The 21,779-nt window shown below is 42.2% G+C and overlaps 2 protein-coding genes across 2 annotated transcripts; both read right to left on the reverse strand.

Annotated features, from left to right (window-relative positions):
* Nucleotides 1-4,796: 4,796 nt before the first annotated feature.
* On the reverse strand, nt 4,797-6,349 carry MELLADRAFT_39732 (uncharacterized protein; the record flags this gene model as incomplete). The annotated part of the gene is made up of 4 exons (XM_007416244.1): nt 4,797-5,148; nt 5,231-5,802; nt 5,863-6,058; nt 6,147-6,349. The coding sequence occupies 4 exons, from the start codon at nt 6,347-6,349 to the stop codon at nt 4,797-4,799; spliced, it is 1,323 nt and encodes a 440-aa protein (XP_007416306.1).
* Nucleotides 6,350-19,108: 12,759 nt separating this feature from the next.
* On the reverse strand, nt 19,109-21,299 carry MELLADRAFT_111843 (uncharacterized protein; the record flags this gene model as incomplete). Its single annotated transcript, XM_007416243.1, has 6 exons — nt 19,109-19,683; nt 19,764-20,282; nt 20,536-20,613; nt 20,675-20,881; nt 20,918-21,029; nt 21,105-21,299. The coding sequence occupies 6 exons, from the start codon at nt 21,297-21,299 to the stop codon at nt 19,109-19,111; spliced, it is 1,686 nt and encodes a 561-aa protein (XP_007416305.1).
* Nucleotides 21,300-21,779: the final 480 nt, after the last annotated feature.

Genomic DNA, 21,779 nt, shown 5'->3' on the forward strand with positions numbered 1-21,779 from the left:
GCTGCGTTTCTTCTTGCGAACCAGGTTACGCTCCTTCAGTGCCACCGCAGACTTACCATGTCGATTTCCGGCTGGTCCTTCATCTGAGCTAGGATCCTCTTCAGACTTAGGAACGTCCGACTTAGGATGGGCAGGATCTTCAATACCGGGCAAGTCGGATGTGGAAGAGGTTGGTGAGAGGGAGTGGGTGGTAGCTGGGACGTGCTGAATAGTTGAAGTCGAAGGAGCTGGAGGGGGGTCGTCGGGCTTCTTGATCGAGGTTTTGGTGTACTTGGCAGTGGCTTTATGGCCCTCCAATAAAGGCGCCAGTTCGCTGAACAAAGGGAAGGGCCGGCCTTTGCATCGGGCGTAGTCTTTCGCTTTCTTGGTTCCCTGAGAAAAAGACAAAAATCAGTTTGAGAAAAGCAAAATGATGACAATAATAATGAAATTTACTTACATTCTTACTTTTGGCTAGGATGGGTGCCCAGACCCCCTCAGGAAGTGTGATACATCCATCTTCCCACCCAGCTCCACTAAGCCCGTCCAGATGTTTATAGTCGGCATAGAGGCCTCGTAACTAACAAGCAATCCAGGAATTCATATAAAAAAGAAAAAAACAGATTAGTTTGAGAGTTTTGTAACTAACAAGTAATTGAAGAGTTCATATAAAAAAGAAAGAAACAAAGAAAGACTCATTTGAGAGTAGACACGGTGGGATGGACTTGAATCCTGTCAATCCCCATCCCAAAACCATCAGGTTAACCGTGAGGAGCTGGGAAGGTGGCAGCCTGAACCTGTCAGTGCGCCCCAATTTCCCAGCTTGAGGGATAGAGTGGTGGAATAGAATTGAAAGTGTAGAAACTGAAGAAATGAGGAAATGAAATTATTATGAAAAACTTACAACATACCACCTGGACTTGCAGTTTCCTACCTCTTTAGTGTGACTTAGGTAAACAAGACCATCAATAACTTTCCTTTCACTCCCTGCAAGTGCGGTGACACAGGCTTCCCAAGTCGGAATTTTGAAGCCATGAGCGGTCGTAGCGTTCTCAGGTCCAATAGGTTTTCCGTCAGCTGGCTGGCGTTCAGCAGTGAGAACATCAATCATGATTCGATTGTCATTGTCGTCCCAAGTTACATTCGGAATGATCTTGTCAGCTTCGACGGACTGGGTGGTAGGCTGGGTAGCAGCAACACCCAAACCCCGCCGCAGCGCGGCGGATTTTGGGTTCACGGAGGCAGAGGTGCGATCAAGCCCAGTTTCAAGGCGACCTCACCGCATCGCTACCACAGTGAGAAAAATTCTCAAGGGGACCGCGGCACGCTTGAGACCATCGCAGCGCGCCGCAGACTGGGTTTTTTTCACTAAATTTGAAAAAAACAAATGGCCGCCAAAAAAAAGTCCAAGCTTGCTTTTAACAGACAAAGTGGAAGGATTCATAGCACAGAATGCATCTGAGAAAGAATTTGAGAAAAGAAAATTCAAGACAGAACTTGAATTTGAGGAGGACAGAGGAGAAAGTTAAGTGGAAAGGGGATTTGATCAAAGGGGTGATAGGATTGGGAGATTGCTAAAGGCCTTGTTCTGTTCTATTACCAAGGATTCAACTCTGAGATAGTGCTTTGGAATCAATATTCTGTTTTGCATTCACTTAAAAGTTGATAAAAATCGATCGATCAAGTTGAACCACTGATTTCCACTTAAACCTTTTACAAATTCTCTTTTTTTTTGGTTCCCTTCATCTTGATTGATTTTCACCACTTTCCAATCACATCTTTGATCGATCCTTTGGTTTCATTCTTGAATGAATTCATCAAACATGTTCTTTGATCTATTGGTTAAGTACAGCCTTTGATCAATTTGTTATACATTTCTGCATTGGTCCGTTACTTTTGTTCTTGAATTGATCTGAACCTCTTCTTCAACCAAAAGACGTTATTAGTATGACATCATTGGCTTTTAAATCACCAATTGTATCAACTTTCCTCAGTATGATTCAGTCCAGTTGATTAAGTATACATCACTGATTGCCTTATATGGTGAAAAAATATCTAGATAGCAGGAAAATCTCATTCAACTATCTTATTTTGCTCTTTGAGCCAAACTGGGCCCCTGGGTTCCCCCTGGGGTCCCGTCAATGGGGCAGCGGCGGGTCGGACCCCAGTAAAAACCGGGACCCGGCGCGCTTTTATCCCAGTGCCACTTCAGTAGACTGAGGGTGCGGCGGGACCCCCGCGCTGCCCCAGTTTTCCGCGGCGGGGTTTGGGTGTTGCTACTAGTGAGTTGAGGATGAATGAAGAGAATTGGATCGAGTAGGGAACTGATAGCAAGTTGAGGATGAATGAAGAGAATTGGATCGAGTAGGGAACTAATAGCAAGTTGAGAATGAATGAAGAGAATTGGATCAAGTAGGGAACTACTAGCCAGTTTTGATAGGCATTTAGAGTGAATAAAAGACTTGATTGGATAGAAAACCAATAGCGAGGTTCGATAGCCAGTTTGATGAACTAGCTGAGGAAGGAAATCGTGAGGAGAGCTGAGCGAGGGAATGAGGAATAAAAAGAGACGTTGGAAAGGGGGTGTGCGGGTATTGAGATTAGGAGAAAGGGGTGGAAGAAGGAGATGGATTGGGGCAGGGGCAGATAGAGATAGAGGGGGTAGATACAGCCCAAAGGCTGTATCTGTATTTGGACGAATATGTGAAGATGTCCGATGACATATTGACTTCACATATTTGAACCGAACGGGTATGTAAAAGCGAGTATATGGGTCCAATCTGGTCCATATAATAAGGGTACTCAAAGTAAGTATGTACGTGTACATACTTTTTGCTATATACTTTTTTTGGCGGGGAAGGCGAGGCCAAAAGTATATTTTTTTTCTTTGTCCCCGCCAAAAAAAGTATGTAGCGAAAAGTATGTAGCGCTACATACTTTGCTTTGAGTACCCTTAATATATTGCTGTATGTAACTTTTTTGGTGTAAAAGTCGGTCACATAATATGTGACCGACCGAACCAAACGGGCCCTAAGATCTAAGCTATTTCGCAAATATATGCACCGGCCAGAAATTTCTGGTTACTCACTGGTGGTCACCGTGTGCCGAAATCCTTTTGGGCACACGAGTTGGTGGCAAATAGAGTTACATGTTCCCCGCAAGGAAAGAGATTCTGGGATTTGTAGCATATACTCCGAAAGGAAGTCTTTGAAATGCAAATTCCAAAGGCGTCACAATTTCTCGAGTTATCCTTTTCGCTTGCTGTAGCGAGAGTGATCCGTTTTCAATCAGGCTATATTGGAGTCAGACAATATCTTGTCGATCAAGTGTCTCATTTCATACTATGGATTGGGGTAGCACCGCAACCGTCTTCGATCAGCTCGCTTGCATTTCGGACTCAGTCAAGTCCTACCTGAAGGCCAATATCTTACATTGTAATGAAAGCTTCGACATTCACCAGATGCCGGACCTATCAGGTAATGTTTGAGGGATTGCTTTTGTTTATCTTCAATCAAAGGTCATATGGGGGAAAGTTTGTGAGAATGTGCCCTCGCAAGCAGCCCTACAGGTCAAAAAAAATCCAGGAAGGTTTAATCAAAAAAATGTAAATCTTCATTGATCTACGGCATACATATTACAGTCAAAACGGAAAAGCTTGACCAATTTTGCCCGCAAAACTCGAGCAATTTGGCGGGGAATTTGTGACAAGCTTTTCTGGTTTGACTGTAGTTTAAGAAATACATATCCTTGCTACTATCACAATAATGGAAAGTGTACACCCTTATGGAATCAATTCTACATATAATTACAACAAAGATTCATACAATACTATGTGCGTGGAAATTAAAAAAACATAAGCAAAAGAAATATTTGTACAAACGATTTTCTTGATCACGTGCATTAAAATTTATAATACCCTAAAATTATTAAAATATCCTCTTTTAAGAAACAATATTTATACCTTTTCCACCATTGACTTCTACAGATGCTGTGTTTAACTCTGAAATGTATCTAACAGCATGTTCAATATCAATCTGAAAGCAAGGACGATCAATTGGTAAGAGCGGAAAGATCTGATATTCTGAATCTGAATCCTTGTTACCGCTCTCTTCATCTTCGATTCCTAATAAACAGAATCACAATAACACAATCGCTCATTCAATTCTTTGTTGATAGTTATCAATAAAAAAAGAAAGCATACGTGGTTTATGTCCAACTAAGCTACCATCCACCTCACCTGTTCCAAAACCTCGAGCTGCCAATGCAGAAAAGACTGAAGAAGAACGTAACCCACAAAACACGATAGGTATGCAGTGTGATTGTTGAAGAGTTGCGAGTGCTTCAGCGGCAGTCGAATCGATCTCGACAGTAGAACTAAGATCTAATACTAGTCCGATCGAGCCTTCTTTGAAGATCAGATCATTTAGCTGATCAATGATCCGACTTGCATTTGCGTAAAACATCGGGCCTGTGAGTCTGGCTACTGAGATCACGGAAGCGTTGGTTTTACTATTCACAAGCCTGGGATTTGTGCCATCAATTCCAGAACTTGAAATCCATACGACCTCTGGGGTTTCTGTTTCACGACGCCAAACGGTCGCGGTCCCGAGCGGTTGGACGTTGGTATGTACAAGCCTGAATAAAACCAGAGTGTCATCGTGAAGATAGAAAGTGGATGTGTGCTTTTAGACTTGAACAAAAACAGTTTTAGAGGTACAATAGACCGACCTAAAGAGGAAACCAGCTAATGATGCAATCACAGTGGTGTAAATGCCAATCTCTGATATGAACAGAAAAATAAGTAAAATGACAAATGATCAGAAGGTAGGTGAATAAAGATATAGAGCATGTTGATGATTGAACCAACCGAGAGAGGTGAAGATTGCAACGAAGACTCCAACAATGAACAAAAATCCATCCCAGGAGGAGATCCTCCAGATTGTCTGATAAGCCGTGGGAGGCCAAACGATCAAATCCCATACAGCGTGAACGATGACTGCACTGATGGCTGCATTTGGTATATAATAAAATACGCCTGTGAGCTCATAGATAGCAAGTAGCACAAGAGATGCGGTGACGATTCCGGCAAGTGGAGTTCGAACTCCAGCTTTGGATTTGAGGGCTGTACGCGAAAAGGATCCAGTGACTGGATAAGCACCCACAAAAGGTCTATTGAATAGAGTGCGCTGAGTCTTTGGTCAGTATAGAGGACTGCAGGTCAACAGGTAGTTTTCGGATTGAGTTGCCATACCCAAAGATGTTAGAAATCCCGATGGCAATCAACTCCTGTGAGGGTGAGATGGTGTAATGGTTGATCCGAGCAAAGGATTTGGCTATCGAGATATGTTCTATGACTAGGACAATCAACACAGCAGGCAGATGAGATGCATAGGTTTTGATGACTTCTTTGTCAAGCCGAGGTGGACCGACGGTGGTGAGACCGCGTGGGATATGACCTAGGATGGCAATCGGTGGTGCGGCTTTGTGATGACGGGTGACTAGGTAGGCTATGAGAGTGTAGACCAACAGCACGAATATCGAACGCATTGCTACCAGTACATCTGTGCTCTTTCGGCCCATCCCTCCAAGTCGACATATAGGCGGAAGCCCAAATTTGATTGCATATAAGAAAGCCAGCGCGGTTATGCCGACAGCTGCTTCAGTGGTCGTATGTGGTAGTTGCTTCAAGGTATTGATTATGATTCGATAGGTTGCAGCGTGAGTGTCTAATCGGCGAGAGATTCCGAGCATTGTTGGCACTTGTCCTGCGATGATGCTGATGGCAGAGCTTGTCAAAAAGGCCGCGATGGCCGGAAGTGGGATCTGAAGAAGCAAGACAGATGAGCTCAGATCATAAATACTTCCAATGAAAAACATACATACAAAATCTACCACAAAGCCAAGCCTCAACAAACCTAAGGTGAAAATGATGCAACCCGATATCAAGGCGAGTGAAGAAGCCATGACGTGACCAGGTATGTTCGGTGAGGTTACTGCAGCTTGTCGTACGATTTCACCCATCAGTGAACTCATGACAGCCACAGGACCGATGGTGATATCCTTGGAGGTTGCAAACATCCTAGGTAAGTGAGAGCTTATCAGCATCAATATGTGCTTCTTCCAACTATTGAACACATGATGATGATTATTGTGATCTTTTTTCTCACCAGTAGATCAGAACACCCATGAATGAGCCGTAGAGTCCAAATTCGACAGGAAGTTCCGCTAGTTTTGCATAAGCCATTCCTTGCGGAATGACTACTATTCCGACAGTAAGACCAGCTACTAGATCACCTATGATCCAATCACGTTGATACTTGAACAACCAACTGGAAAATGGGAAAAAGGAACGCATCCAATCGAATACCATCCCTGCTGAGAGGAGGGGAAATTCACGAGGGTCCGGTTCGATGAAAGGTTCAAGTGCAGGCGCCGATGATCTCAATGCCTGTATCCGTCGATCTCGGTCGCTCGGCTCTCCGTCAAGTGGAATGCCAAGAAGGATGCGACGGACATGCTTGAAGGTGGTCACTGTGAGTTGTGCCATATTGCTACTGAGTGGGTTTTGGAGACTGTGTAACCACTAAAAACCAATATATCCTCGTTCTAAGCTTCGAAAGGAATTTGACCAGAACGATGGATGTAGAGATAAGAAACTTGAAATTATTAAATAGCTGTGTGCAGGAGATTTGGAGGGTGAAGTTCGCAAAGTAATTACGGATTCTGAGACGGTAGTCTAAAGAAATCGCAAATGCAAACAGAGCAAAGCAATAGAAGGAAAGAGAAGGAAAGGAGGATTGAGTGAGTCTTATCGTAAAGCATGAAGATGAGCTTCAAGTTCAGTGATCAATCGATATCACACTGAGCCAAAAAGTGATCTATAGCACGCCATCGACTGCTGCATAACTTTCTAAGATAAGTGATTGGTAATGAGTTTTCGCCTCATTTGACTGATCCAGAATACTCGAAGGCTTGTGCAGCTGAAGTAGCTGCTACTTGGGTAGCAGCTACTATCCACTACGCACCCCTTTCTGACACGCAGGCATCGGAATAGTCCAACCGTGAGACCTACACCAGTGTACAGCGTACGCAGACTCTTTATTCAGCAACCATCCACAAACAAATCCGTATTGAGCCTTCCCAAGCTTTTTGTTTGGCCGCTCACGAGTCACCAGTGCTCCACCCGTTCAAACTGAAAATGAGAACATCACATTTCCCATTACAAGCGGAAGCCTTGGAACGATAAAACTTGCTTCACTGATGTTATACATCCCATGCCCATTCACTCAAATTATGTTCACATTGCCAACTGAGTTCACAAAGATCATATGTATCCTTTGAATAGCTTTTATGGCACCAAAAGTCTCATTGACAAGATTGAATCAATCACCTTAAACTTATATTTTTTGAGGCTCGTTTGATCAAAATAGTTTCCATGTCATAAGCAAGGTCAGTATATAAGAGCTTTGCAGCGTCAACATTTCAAGAAAATCACTTTTGTAGTTCAGCTTAATTACAATCTAGTTGATTACAACTTCAACTTGTTTTATATGATCTGTTTAAGCTGTCTAATCCGTTTACTGAGTAAAATCAATGCATTAGGATTGATTCCCCCTAACCTTTCAGCAACTCCCATAGGGTCTGAGGCAATGGATAGATGTTGTCTGTCCGTACAAGCAGCAATCTGACCGGGTGTGGAGGATTGGTGCGGTGATTGTGATCAAATGTGCATTGGAAGGACGGTGAGGAGTCGGATGGGTGTTATTGACAACAAAGACGGATGGAGATAGAGTTTGGGTACTGTTTCTGAAAGGGGGGTGCTGCGTATTTTTTTTGGGTTAGAGTAGCAGAATTAAGGGGTTTCAAGTTTAAATCTTTTATACAATTTTTTAAAAATTTGGTCAAGTTTTATACAACACTGTAAGATTTTAAATTTGACTGTTTGTAAAAATCAAGCACGTCAAATAATTACTGTCGTAAAACAAATCAAAGCGGTGAACGTATTGTTCCAAGATTTGGCGACATTTCCTTTGAAGAGAATGACCAGATGGCCTTCTTGACCAATCTCATCTTTGATGACGTGGACAATACCATGATTGAAAAGGTCAAATCGTTGACCAAATGATTTTTAGAAGTGTACATTTATGCTAATTTTGGAACGGGAGACGTAAAAAGGTCTCCTGTTTTAAAAATATTTTACGTAAAATTTACAACTTCGTCCAAGTTTTTAAAACGTGAAAATACGGAAAATCTTGAACTTGAAACCCCTTATTGCAGTGGGTAGCTGTAGCCGCTACAAAGTTGCACAACCCTTTGGTGACTCCCGACTGATCTCACAACAAACGGAGTAAACAAGAGTGAACGAAAACCCAACCAAAGCATTAGCTTGAACAAGCCCTGTGTGGCCATGTCCGCGCGCCTCACAGAGGGGCTTGGGACTAATTGTGAATTCCTGGCACAGAGACTCCACGAGTTAAGTCCACTTATGTAGTTTTTTTCTCTTTCCCGCTTTCTTCACTGATAAAAACAACTTTACCTTGCAGGAAAAGTTGTTTGTATTTTTGTTCTACATGTGTTTCCATCTTGATATCCTGGTTATCACTACTTCATCACCCTGATCATGACTTCAGTTTTCAAGCTCTTATGTCCCATATGTAAATGAATGTACAGCCTGTATTTGCATCGTACGTGATTTAAACATAAGGATGTGCAAAACATTTGGTGAATTCGGCGCAGGCAGAAACTAGCATACAAAAAGCACTGAAAACAGACCACAATACAGGCGGGTGTTGTAAAAATGTTAAAGCCACATTTCTGGCCACATCAGATGGTTTGTCTACAATCTGAGGCAATGAGGATGTGTAGAAAAAAAATATGAACAACTCTTGCTGCAAGGTAAAGTTGTTTTTATCAGTGAGGAAAGCGGGAAAAAGAAAAAAACTACATAAGTGGACTTAACTCGTGGAGTCTCCGTGCTAGGAATTCACAATTAGTCCCAAGCCCCTCTGCGAGGCGCGCGGACGTGGCCGCGCAGAGAGGGCTTGTTCAAGCTAAACCAAAGCACGGGGCTCCCGACTACCCACTGTCCCATCACCAGATATCGCAGTGGAAAAGTGTCAGTCAGAGTGATTGATTTCCCACACTATACCCAAATAGAAACTCGTAATTACAGCCGTTTTTTAAAAGCTCATCCAAACTTGCCAGCAAAACTCGAGCAATCTAGTAGTGAATTTGTGACAAGTTTTTTTGTGAACAACTGTACTTTTTGATCACTGGCTCACTAGGACCTACTAGGACCCAGAAAAGCTCCTGTGGCCATGTCCGCTCTCAAAGAGGGGCTTATGACCAAAACCCCAAGTTTGGCTTGAGCACAGCAAAAATTTCAAGCACATTTGCTTGAATACCCACCATGAGGGCCCAAAACATCATGAAACCTCTCCAGAAATTGAGAAGATCTTCTTCAAGGTCTTCTGTGTCTCCTTGTACCATTTTTAGCATGTGAACAGTTGTTGACATGAGGATATTGGACTCCAAGATCAAGTGATGTTCAACAGTTTAATCATTCACAAGAACTCAACAACTCAACTGTGCAACTTTGCTCAAGTAAAGTGGTGCAAATAGTGACACAAGCATGTGTACAAGGCTTATAAGAAGCTCTGTTCATTTTATTGTGAGGTTACAAGATGTCTGGAGCTTTCACAATGGAATTTCAAGCAAAAGTACTTGAAAATGCTGTTGTGCTCAGGCCCAACGGTGAGTCAGCAGCGCAACTCTGCGCTACGAGGCATGCAACTTGTAGGGTAGCTTTATCCGCTATCGGAAATTTTCCCAGACGACTAGCGTAACTCTACAGGTTACGCTATCCTTTTTAGCGTAGATTTTTTGTACCTCGAACGCTATCCCAAACTGATAGCTTAACTACACCAGTTACGCTAGCGCTAGTTAGCGCGTTAACCAAGCTTCAAATCGAGAAAAACACTGACTAGACATGATATCATTGCCACCAAAAGATAGCATGTAGTAGGTTAAGATAGTAAGTATGTAAGACCTACGGTCATTACACAGACATAACTCACCAATCACTTAAATATTAACACTTATACTTAAAATGATTTCTCATATATATTATTGTTCTCAATTCTACGCTTGGTTCCTTAGCGATTCGGGACTGACTTCCCACCCCTTATCCTTCGGAACCAGGTAAGCGTTCATATTCTTTCTAGTGTTATCATTCTTTTCTTTTGATGCTTGTAGAGTGTTAGAGCGATTCGGGACTGACTTCCCACCCCTTATCCTTCGGAACCAGTCTCCTATACTGGGTATTCCGTTGATTTGAAATATAAGTCTCTCGGGTTCTAGAAACCTGTCCCGCTGTGTGTTCCACGGCGCTCTCTTTGTGCATTCCCGGTGAAGGTTCTAAGGAACCTTACAAAGTACCAACACAAAGACAGTAATAGAAAAAAGGTGAAAAGAAACAAAATCATGAATTGAAAATAAAATATTTAGAGGTCACATGAAATCATTAACTTTGATACATTCGACCACCTTGCTGAACTCGTTGCCAAGAGGCACCTTCTCAACCAGCCACATGTGAGTTGAAACGGACCGCTCAATGCTTATGGGGGTAAGACCGCCTCTGTTTGCAGAACATATGTCTGCGGCTGCCGAGAAGGTCCGCTCGGGTCCAGCCGATGAGCCTGAACATGCCAAGTAGTCATGAGCCATTCGCGCTATGATCGCAAACCGGCCATGGTTAACCTGAAGAGATGATGTTAAAATGTTAAATTCAAAAATCAGATGACATTTGGACCAGTGGAATCAAATAACACTCACCGACCACCAGCGAAGAGCCTCATTCGGGTTTCCCAAATCGTATTCTGGCTCCTTCATCCGAAGAACTGATTGGAAATAGTCCTTGACTTGGGAGTCATCACCAAGATCCTCCTGATCCTCCTCATTGTCGCTATACAAATCAAAAATTGCCGATGAAGGATTTGAGGCCTGAGCTGATTGATATGAAGGTGTATTACTTGGTCTCTTTTGAGTTGATCGCATCTGATACTCCTTGAATAATCGGTTAAAAGTCATTTCAGCATTTATGTATGTTGAAGAAGTCTTTTCGAAAAATCTCTCTAAAAATTTAAGTCAAAAAGCTGGGTGAAGGATTGTCGCCATTACAAGTGTTTCGCAAGCCAGGGCTTCATCTAGGTACCCTTGCAGTTTTGATATCATAGCCGCAAGCATCGGATAAAGTGCTTCGTTTGATGATAGTTTTTTTTCTCGATCTTGTAATCGTCGTCAAAGCTCGACATACTTAGGAATCACCATGGCCCCGGTGGGCATGTTGCCTTCCATCTGTTTCGTGGTGGTCAAAAAAGGCTGAAGACGTGATTTCAATATGCCAGAAGAGATGGAGGAAAAAACATCATAAAGGTGACTCACCTCAAGCTCTGAGTTAAGCTCTTCGATTGATGCCCATTCCGAGGGACTGATTGTAATCTCGTGGAAATAGCCGTGAGGCTTTCCATTCTTGCGTGGTCGTCGAGACTTTGAATGGACGCGGGCCAAGTCTTCCTTCAATATCTGATCAATAATCTGGAGGTAATGAAAAGAGAAATGAAATAGTTATGTTATTGATTTATCAGAACACATTCAGATAAATCAAAAAACATTCTACCTCACGAGCCAGCCACGCTTTATGTCGGCTAATATACTTGATATTCCATCTGATACCATACCCGGCTATCAGAGATCCCAAAGACAATCCACGTGCTTTCATAATACGATTGTATTCATTCCTCCAGGAGGATGAACGAGTTATTCTCCGTATGACGAAGTCGAGCTGACATAGGAATATGGAAATGTAATCAGTAATTCCAACACATCATGTAGTAAATGTAAGAGATTTAAATATGTTACCTTTTCTAATATGTAATGAAGCTTGTTAGCCTCCCTTCGGTGAGTAGGTGCAACTGTGTCATCGAGGTGGCACAGAGGGTTGGTTTCGTCGTCTTTATCTGCGGCATCCCAATCAGCCTCGTCATCAACAGGAGCGTCGGCTAAGGTGGCATCCAATCGATCTAACACTGAGGTATCTTCATCCAGGTCCTGAAGGTCGTGTTCCACATCGGAAGGAACATCTTCATCGCCTGGCGGATTCAAAACATCGGGGACTTCGGAGACTGGCCCATCCCCATCATGAGCCGTCTCATCTTCTTCAACTAGAGCGTTGCACACGTCTGGGAATCGGCCACGGAAGGCTGTCTTGACTTTGCGAGGTGGAGGCGTCTTGAGACCCAGCGCAGCTAATCCAGCTCCTACCACAAGTGCCAGCTTGTGGCAGAAGCAAAATGCGTGCATCGTATTTGGATCCCAACAGTAGTCCGAATCGACAAGACAATGGTCCATGAACTGCCGGTGCATTTCATGGGCCATCGTCTTGTTGTTTGAGCCAGAGTCCGTGGTCTGGCTAAGCAAGTGAGCACGAGTAACAAATAACAAACTTATATCAGTATGAAATTATGATCATACTGATAATAAAAAGAGAGCAACACTTATCTTTCCTGCTAGGTTGTGCTTGATTAACACGTTAGCCAGGGGTTTGGCTAACCATACTCCTCGGTGTTCCCAAGCAACAACTTTCATAGTAAGGTGACGCGAAATGTACTTCCAAGAAGGATCGATGTAGTTTACGGTGGCAGAAATGAAACCATGACGATTTCCTTTTGAAGTCCAAACGTCGTGTTGCATACAGAATTTCGATTCCAAGCCCTGTGAGAAACAATCAAAGTAAAAGATGTAAGTAAAATCAATAAGATGAATGTTATGCGTAAAAGAAACTAAAACACTAAAGGTTCTCACCTTCAACTCGTTGATCACTTGATCCTTCAGAGATAAGTTGAGCCGTTTAGCTTCCTGTGCTGCCCAATGCCGACCATAAAGCTTTGCTTCAGGTCTCAAATATTGGACGCATGCTCGGAGCCAAGGCTCCGCAAGCCTTAACCAAGGCAATGATTGCCTGAGAAGCCAGGTACACATTCCTTGGTTAAACGTGAGGTTGTCAAACTTTGAAACCTTGGTTGATGTTACAAAAGAATCGAGAGGACCGTTGGTCTTCTTGATTTTGGCTTCTTCTTGAGCTCGAAGTTCGGCAACTGACGGAGGAACCACATGTCCGGCTTCACGAGCTTTACGTCGACCAGGGCAACCTGTTGATGATCGACCAGTTTGGGTAGAGCCATCTCGATGAGCTTTAAGGTTTCCGGTTGGATTGGTGAAACTGATTCGAACGGGGTGTTTTCTATCGCGCGAACACCATAGACATGGGTAACCTAAGGGTCTTTTGGTTACGTCCTACAGAGACAGAGAATAACATGTTAGTTAGATAGAATAACATGTTAGTTATTATAATTGTACATACATCCTCTTTTTTACTATGGAATGGTGGTCCATAATACCCTAGTAAGGCGTCGGTCTGCATATCCTCCTCGAGATCAACATGCTTTCTCTTGCGTACTTTCCTGTTTTCATCGTCAGAATCGGCGCGCAAAGTTTTCTTCGTAACCTGGACGGAGGATATCTTTGATGGGAGGATGACTTGATCAGTACAAAGAGACTTGGTACAAGTAGTCTTGACCAAACAGTGTGTAACTGTTACTGACCTCATCTTTGGTATTGGTCTTTCTTCGTTTCTTAGTAACAACTTGAGGTGAGTCATCGGAATCATCAATGGTAACACTGGTGGTATTTCTTCGTTTCTTAGCTGGAGGTTTAACAACTTGAGGTGAGTCATCGGAATTGTTGGAGGTGAGGACTGGATCTGTGTGCTTGTTGGAGAATGGTTGAGATGTGTCAATTGAGAGTCTTCTACGGCTATCGGGATTGGTGGCAACCATTCCGGGTGTTGTCACAGGGTTTCGTGTTCTTTGAGGTCGAGTAGGAGTAGCTGAGACGACGGGATTTTTTGATGAGGTAAAGTTGATCTGGGATTGTTGACTTGAACCCCCAACGACGAATAACTGGAAGTTTAAGTAGTTGAACATCTGTATGAAGATGCCAACAAATGGATGACGAATGGGATTGATCATGATAATGGTGTAAGATAAGCGTCAGAAACGTTGAATGTTCTAAATGTGAAGATATATCGAGGAGAAAGAAAATCAAAAGAAGGAAGGTGGGAAGGAACGGGTGGCAGGACTGACCTTCATCCAACACCAGGTTGTACATTGTTCCCCTTGCGTCCGATTGTGATCGATTTGGTGCATGTGGTGGTGAATTGTGTCCAAAAGCGTCAGTGATACACAGCCCCCTTGTGCTGGTTTGGGTTGGTGCGCAACATAGTTACGTTAACGGGTTACGTGGCTGATGCGTAACTGAAAAAAAAAAATACCCGTTATCCGGGTTTGCTAACGTAACTCGAGAAAGAAATCCGAGTTACAGGGATCTGGCAGCGTAACTCATAACGGGTCCGTTAAGCTATCGGATAACTTAACGGATTGAGCTACGTTATCTCTACGCAGAAGCTACGAGCAGCGCTGCTGACTCACCGTTGTCAGGCCACCCCTGGGGTTTTAGTCATAAGCCCCTCTTCAAGAGAGGAGGTGGCCACATTGAAAGAGGGACTTAGTTAAGCTTGTTTTCAATTGAAATGACTTCTTGCGGACTGGATGTCAACACAGATATATGTGGTATGTAGAAATAAACCAAAAGCAATAAAAACCTGGTAATTGTAAACTTTTGAATCTCTATATGATGATTCTTTGACCTCTGTGCGCACACTGTCCACAGTAGGGGTTGGGCAAAATTTTGACCAACCGGTTTCAAAACACAATTCAGCTGCAGTTCAAAAATTTGGGAATGCTTTTGAGATTACTCAAAAGCAATACCAAAGCCACTCAAAACCAAAAAACATTTTTGTCTGTCTTTTTGCTTAAAAACCCCTGCAAAAATGTTTTTGGGTATCACTGGGACCCCCTAACATTTGGGTCCCAGGGCCAGGCTGTTGTTGTGACTAGCCTGGAGCAACTGTAGACTATATATTCTTGATGTGCAAATACAGGAGCAGGTGTGTACAGATTTATGATGTAATATGATGACATCAGATTTTGGTGGTATGACAGGCAAATGACCTCATATGATATTATGTTGAAGTAATTTTGAAATATTTCTGAAGCGTTCATGAAGCTTTCATGAAGTTTTGGTAGTCTCTGGCCTGCCAGAGCCTATTAGCTGGGGGCTGTGAAAGGGTTTCCACGGGAGGAGGCGGAACACCACCAATGCGGTAGGCCATGTGTCCTGACGCACTATCCAGACCAATTGTGATGCAAGCAATATTAGAAAAATGGTAGATGAAATTGGGGTCTGAAGCCATGAAAACATGAGGGACAACAGTACGGAAATAGCACATGGAAATACTCTTGCTACCCCCAATCCTATTGTATTTGAGAAGTATTTCATCAATCTTTTCAAAGTGAGCAGTGTTATTGTTGATGGCATTGCTCATGATTTGAAAGTATCACTATTGTTTTTACCTCAAGAACAACAAATTATGGCTAACATGATAAAGGACACAAGATTTTTGTTGTTGATAAAGTTGTGGATGGATACAAGTCAAGTAAAGAAGGCAATCTGAAGTGGGCCAAATGATTTATGAAAATTGTGAAGATGATATAATAGGTTTACAATCAAAAGCTTGAATACTGTTACACTGAGCTCTTTACCATTTGGAAACACAAATCTTTGAAGATTAAAAAATAAAATATGATCCTTTGTTTCTGGATTTCACAACTCCCTACGCCATTGCATTTTGCCCTTGGTTAAAACACTTCCCAACCACATTCAATCCATTTGTTACATAATCAAAGTTTTGAATTGGATCTGAGTGAAAAGCCCACAGAAGATTGATTGGGCTTCTCAGTTTTCTTTGACTAAAAGGGGGTCTGTCAGTGCCTTAACTCAAATTGCTAGAAGGAAAAATACAAAGAGCTTCAGGTTGTTTGGCTAAGATATACAGTATATCTTTGTAAAATATATCTTTCTTACTAGGCTATTACCATCCTTGGGAAAATTTGTCAACAACACTCTGAAAGAATCAATGTTTTTAAGTCAGGATCATGTCATGGAGTGGATTTGAAACCTTCAAATATAGGTGAAAGAGCTGGTATGCTTGTTCTCTTAGATGAAATTTGAATCAAAGCCAAATTCTCAGGCCAGATTCAAAGCTGCTATAGATCAATTTGACAAGACAAATGTGTTTAGCACATCTGCTGCAAATACTCTGACCAAAAATGAAGAACTAGACCAGTACCTCTTGGGCATGCATCCTTGCAAGTGTGAAACTGATATATTACAATGGCTGTGTACATAATTAATTCTCCTTGATATCACAGGAAACAAGAGATGGTTTTTTCCTGGGGAAAAACCATCATATTTGACACAGTTTTCTGCATTATTTCTGTCTTTTGGCTCCAAAACTGCATTAAATATAATCAGTCTTCCCACAGGAAAATCATCTCTTTTTTCCTGTGTTATATTTTTCTTCTTTTCCTCTCAATTACTTGGCTGACTTGTTTTTAAATAGGGGTTGGGCAACAAACCAACCAACCGGTTTCCAAACCCTATTCAATCGCAGTTCAAATTTTTGGGAACACTTAAGAGATGGCTCGCAAGTAATATCAAAGCCACACAAAACCAACAAACATTTTTATCCATCTTTTCGCTTTCCAAAAATGTTGACCAGTATGATTGGTCTTGTGATCACACCACCGCTTTAACTGTTCAAAAGCTCTTACAGGGAAAGCAATTTGCGGCACCACAAGCCTCGCAAACACCCTGTTTGCACCCTTTTTGCACCTCTTACAGATCCGTGAAAGGTGCAAAAACTTGCCCGAGTTCTTCAAGCTGAGCAATTGGTGGGGCTGGAGGAGAAAAATCAGACCCCAAGACTGACTTGTCTCTTTGGGTAACCTGGCACAGCAACGGGTCTGTGGAACCTGCACCCAGTTGATTTTGTCCATCTTTGGCTGTTTTCAATTTAGTTCTCAAGGGCGCAAAACCGGTTGGTCAGTTTTTTGCCCGACCCCTAATGCATGTCAATCAAAAACAATTCCCAAAGATTCCAAAGCCATCTTGGGACTTCCTAGCCTGTGTGGGAACATCTTGTGCAGCTGATAGGATCTTTTCAACTGCTGCAATTGTTTGTTTTAATTGTCACTGAGGCCTCACCTCCAGAACATTCACACAAGCCGTTGGCATATGTCAATGGCTCAAACAGAAGTGTGTTCAATTGAAAGAACAAATCACTTGAGATTTTTCAAGGTGTCAGCTCATGATGGCCTACCCGCACCCCAGGTTCTAGAAGAAATCATTTATGAGTTTGATGATAAACAAGTTGTAATAGAGAACAACAAGAAGACTTTATAAGCACTCAAAATAATGATGTCATCTAACACTGTTACATCAACACAATGCATCAAGCAAAAGAAATCATAAGTGCATAAGAGAAGAGAAGCACTGAGATTCAGATTTAAATTTGTTCCACACTGTGTTCTAAATGGAGAGCTGGAAACGGTATTGGTAGCTGTGGAACATCTTGTTAGAAGCTTGACTAAGAAGAAAAAAGGAGAAACACTTTAGTTTTTGGCCTACATTTTCTCTCGAGTTTTTCCTTCTCTTGTTTTTCTTGGTCAATCATCTTTAATAATTTTTTGTTCTTGTGACCAATAATCCATAGGACATGCATTTCATACTGTTTTATGCCCTTACAATTATTTCTTCTTATTGTTTTGTCACCTTTTTCAAATTTTGATTTTCTTCCCGCAATTGATTCACTACTGCGCTGCGCTTCACTGCAATTTTGACAGCGCATGGGGTTTTGCAATTAACACATTGCGCGATTTGCGCACCACACTGCGGTGCCCGGTATTCCCCTCTTGGTGAAAAGTGTGCTGTCCTGCGCTGGCGTTGGGGTTTGATTGGAGTGTTTTAGGGCAGAAGGCAAAGAGAGGAAGATATGTCTTTACATGAGGCACGAAATGTGGGGTTAGTCCATGTAAGCGTGATCCAAAAAGAAATGACAATCAAGGAATTGACATTAAAAGAGAAGGGAACATTGTGTAAGCATCCATCCCAAAAGAGAGAATCTACGAGTTCCCTCCAGGAGTGACGGACTTACGACAAAATGACCTAATTGATAGACGCTGTCTTACGTCACTAGTCAAGAGATCAAAAAGAAGCCTTGAGATATATAGAGGGGAGGCTCTGTACCCTTTTCCTTTTTGCTCTTTTGTTACTTACCTTTTAAGACTTTTTGATTCAACTCACAAGAGACTACAGTAACCATCTGTTACCAGTGATTCAACTTAGTATAGGAACTCTAATAGTTATCAATTCCCCGATATTGATATCAACCACTTACAAGTTATTTAAAATTGTAAGAAATAAGAAATAAAATTTTCTGTCCAACCCTCCCTCCCTACATAGGTGAAATAGAATCCTACAGTTCTCTTTCCCCGTGTGGAGACTCCGGCTCCACACGCACTCGTCTTTCTAAGGGGTAATTCCACTTTGAATTCTAGAAAGGTTAAGAAAAACCTTTCGTAGAATATACAAAAGAGGAAAACCCCTTAAAAACTGGCCTTCCTGATTTCTGTAGAATTCAGTAAGGCCTCTAGCCCATATAGACTCCTCTCTCGTCCAGGCACAAGTCTGGAGGAGAGAAGACTCAATTCTCATAGAATAAAAGACTTGAATCAACGGAATAATGGATACTTCACAAACATGGCACGAAGCTGCAAGTCACGCAGACAGGATCTAATTGTATTCACATGATCCACTTTCAGTGTATCACATTCTTCACTTTGTTGACTTGGATTCTAATTATCTGATTCTAAGAATTTCTTGAAGGCCTTGCATTCATTTGACAAATCCATTTCATGAATGACTCAGTTCACCATGTCAAAGAGAAAAGTAGTTAGACAGTAAAAGTAATTCAATTAATGCAAATTGACCCTGTGAATGAACAAACATAGCTTTTGTGTTGTCAGTTCAACAATTTGGTGAATGATAAAGATTAATCTCAAATTCTGCGCCTTAATGATTTGAAGTTGATAGAAAATTTTGAAGGATGATTTTAAACCATCTCAAATGAAGCAAAAGGTTCAGGTGAAACTGAACTAGAAAACTTTCGTTCATTTTTTCTTTTGAAGATTGATTTGAATCTGGACAAAAGCTTTTTGAGTTTTTCAATCTTGGATTTGATTTTATCGAGCCAAATTATTAGTTTGCTTTTGAGTGAAGACATTTGAATATATGGACGCTTTCGAATCTCTCTTCTGTTGGAGATCTTTTGCACATCTATGAACAGACCAAAGTCATTACCATGTGCCTGTGCATATGTTTCAATGTACAACTTAAATTTTTGGCGTGGTCTGTGTGCTCGCCGTTTCGCCTCGTTGTCTGGAATTGTGGGGAGTGATTTGAAGTGTAGCATCGCGTCCTGGGCTTCATTTGCTAGTTCTATGACTTGATCGTATGTTACATCCTGGGGTGCTTCTAGCACAATGCTTGATCGTGGTTTTCCAGCGTTCAAGTATGCGTCTGCTGTAATGTCCGCCAGCGATCTCTGATCGATCTCCTTCAAAGCCTTCTGTCTTCCCATAGCGTCCGCCAAACTTTCTTGAAACCAAACACGCTTAGCTTGATTGGCTATTGTAGGTTTGGTTGGTTGGATTGTGACCATGAGTGCCAGACAGATACGTTTTATGTGGGAATACAAACCAGCTCACGTTGAGTTTTTCCATGTTCAATCGTGGCTGGGATGGTATCGTATGCCCAAATCGATTTTCGTATGGAAGATACTTCCTTTTCCAGCTCTTGAAGGTTCTCGTCTCTTAAAAACCTATTGGTGTGAACCCCGTCTTCCATCTTCAAGTGACGCTCCAGTTCCGTGACATAGATACTTCTGAGTTCTTCAAGTTCACTGACTAGTCGGTTGGTTTCCACTTCGCTCTCCCCATCAATTACTGACTGGAATAGACGTTTTTCTGAGTAAAGTGCAAGATATGCTGTGAAAGTGAGGCCTCGTTCTTTGATTTCTAGAGCCGCCTGATGTTTTTCTGTACCGTCTGTCGCATCTTCATCGAACTCTTTGTCTATGAAACCTGGATTTGGCTTCTTCCGCATAACATCGTCTGTCAATTCCAGAAAAGGCTTGTAACGCACGTCGATGGCTTCCAGGAAGCCCAACTTAGCAAGTTCTTGGTCGTCATTTGATGATAAGCTAGGGAGCGAAGCCGAGCTTGGAGCTATTTTTTTGAAAAATGGCGATAATGATCATTGTCAAAGGCTTGAAAGTTGAGGGAGAGTCTCTTCGTTCTGGTACTGAGGATTCCGCTTACGAGTTTGGACCGGGTCTGAGCTGGATTCCTTCCGAAATGACTCCGCTTGAAGATTGGATTCCAAAGTACAGAACAATGATATACATATCTTCATGAGAAATTTTCTTCAAAGTGATGAAACATGGTTAATAGACAAAATTGACTAATTTGGGCTTCTTACCTCTCTCCAAAGTTGGATTGTCCTCGCCCCTCAAGTCTTTACTTGACTCTGCAAGATCACTGGCTAAAACCGTTTTGTCTACATGAAGAGAAACAATCAGGATCCTATACATCGACACGGTTTCTGATGATTTTCACACCTTTGGGGAGATCAGATATAGTCTCTGCATGGTCTGAGCCCTTTGATAGCCTTGCGATGCCTCCCCTGATTCCAGCGATGGAGCTTCCAAGTTCAGGTGATCTTTTGACACGTACTTTTCCAAAATGCCTTGAAAGATAGACTTGCTCTTTACGATTGACGAGGAGCCATTTCAAGAGAAAAACATTCGTGAGCTTAATATTCTGTCCTTTTGAGATTTAAAATTTGGATGAATGGAAAGTACCTTGCGGATTCTCGTAGAAAAAATGGGCGTTTCCGTGGGTCTGATCAAGTTTACTTCCATGCGGCCGAGATTTGATTGCCGGGATCGACCTATGATGACCTGGAGGCAAATTCTACAAACAGAAATGTCAGAGCCTTTTTTCTATCACAATTTGGCCCGGGAATGATCCATAAAACCTCAATCCTACCACACTAAGAGGTGAAGTCGGCTGGAAATTCTGCCCGATCTTCAAACCGGTTGATACGGAGGTATCATCTCCTAACTTCGTGTTGCTGTGGTCCGGTTGAATGCTTCTGCCTTTCTTGGATCTTGAAGAACATGCATTCAAAGCCAAGTTGAGTAGGATGGCAATGAGTACAATGTATGTCGATCTTAGTGGCATTTCGAGTAGACACCAATCTTATCAAGAAGCCAGGAGTCAGGACACATCAAGTGAACAGGGGGGCCGAAAAGTATGACCTTTGAAATCAAGAATCTTCGAAAGAGCCTGTACTTTGAAGTTGGTCCTGAAACAAAGGACGATGAAACACACAGATTGCATTGAGGTAGATCGGAGATACATCCATGTTACAGGAATGTGATGCAAATGAGAAAATGTCCTCAATGATGGTTATCCGCCTGTACACAGATTTGTTTGCAAATGTCAAGAGTTTTGAGTAACCAAAAGAAGATGGAAGAGCCATGAAGGTGCAAATCGAAAAGGACTCGACACCTTTTGTTAGTGTCAAGCGCGAACTGGAAAGAAGTCCAGAAATGAGCTCGCAGATTATTTGTTGCCCCAAGGCATGATTTCAAAGGATGAGATCGCTAGAGATTTGGAAAATTTGCCTGTTGATACCAAAATACTCATCGTTGATGGAAT

This window comes from Melampsora larici-populina (genome assembly GCF_000204055.1).
Source record: "Melampsora larici-populina 98AG31 unplaced genomic scaffold MELLAscaffold_58, whole genome shotgun sequence".
Lineage (NCBI taxonomy): Eukaryota > Fungi > Basidiomycota > Pucciniomycetes > Pucciniales > Melampsoraceae > Melampsora > Melampsora laricis-populina.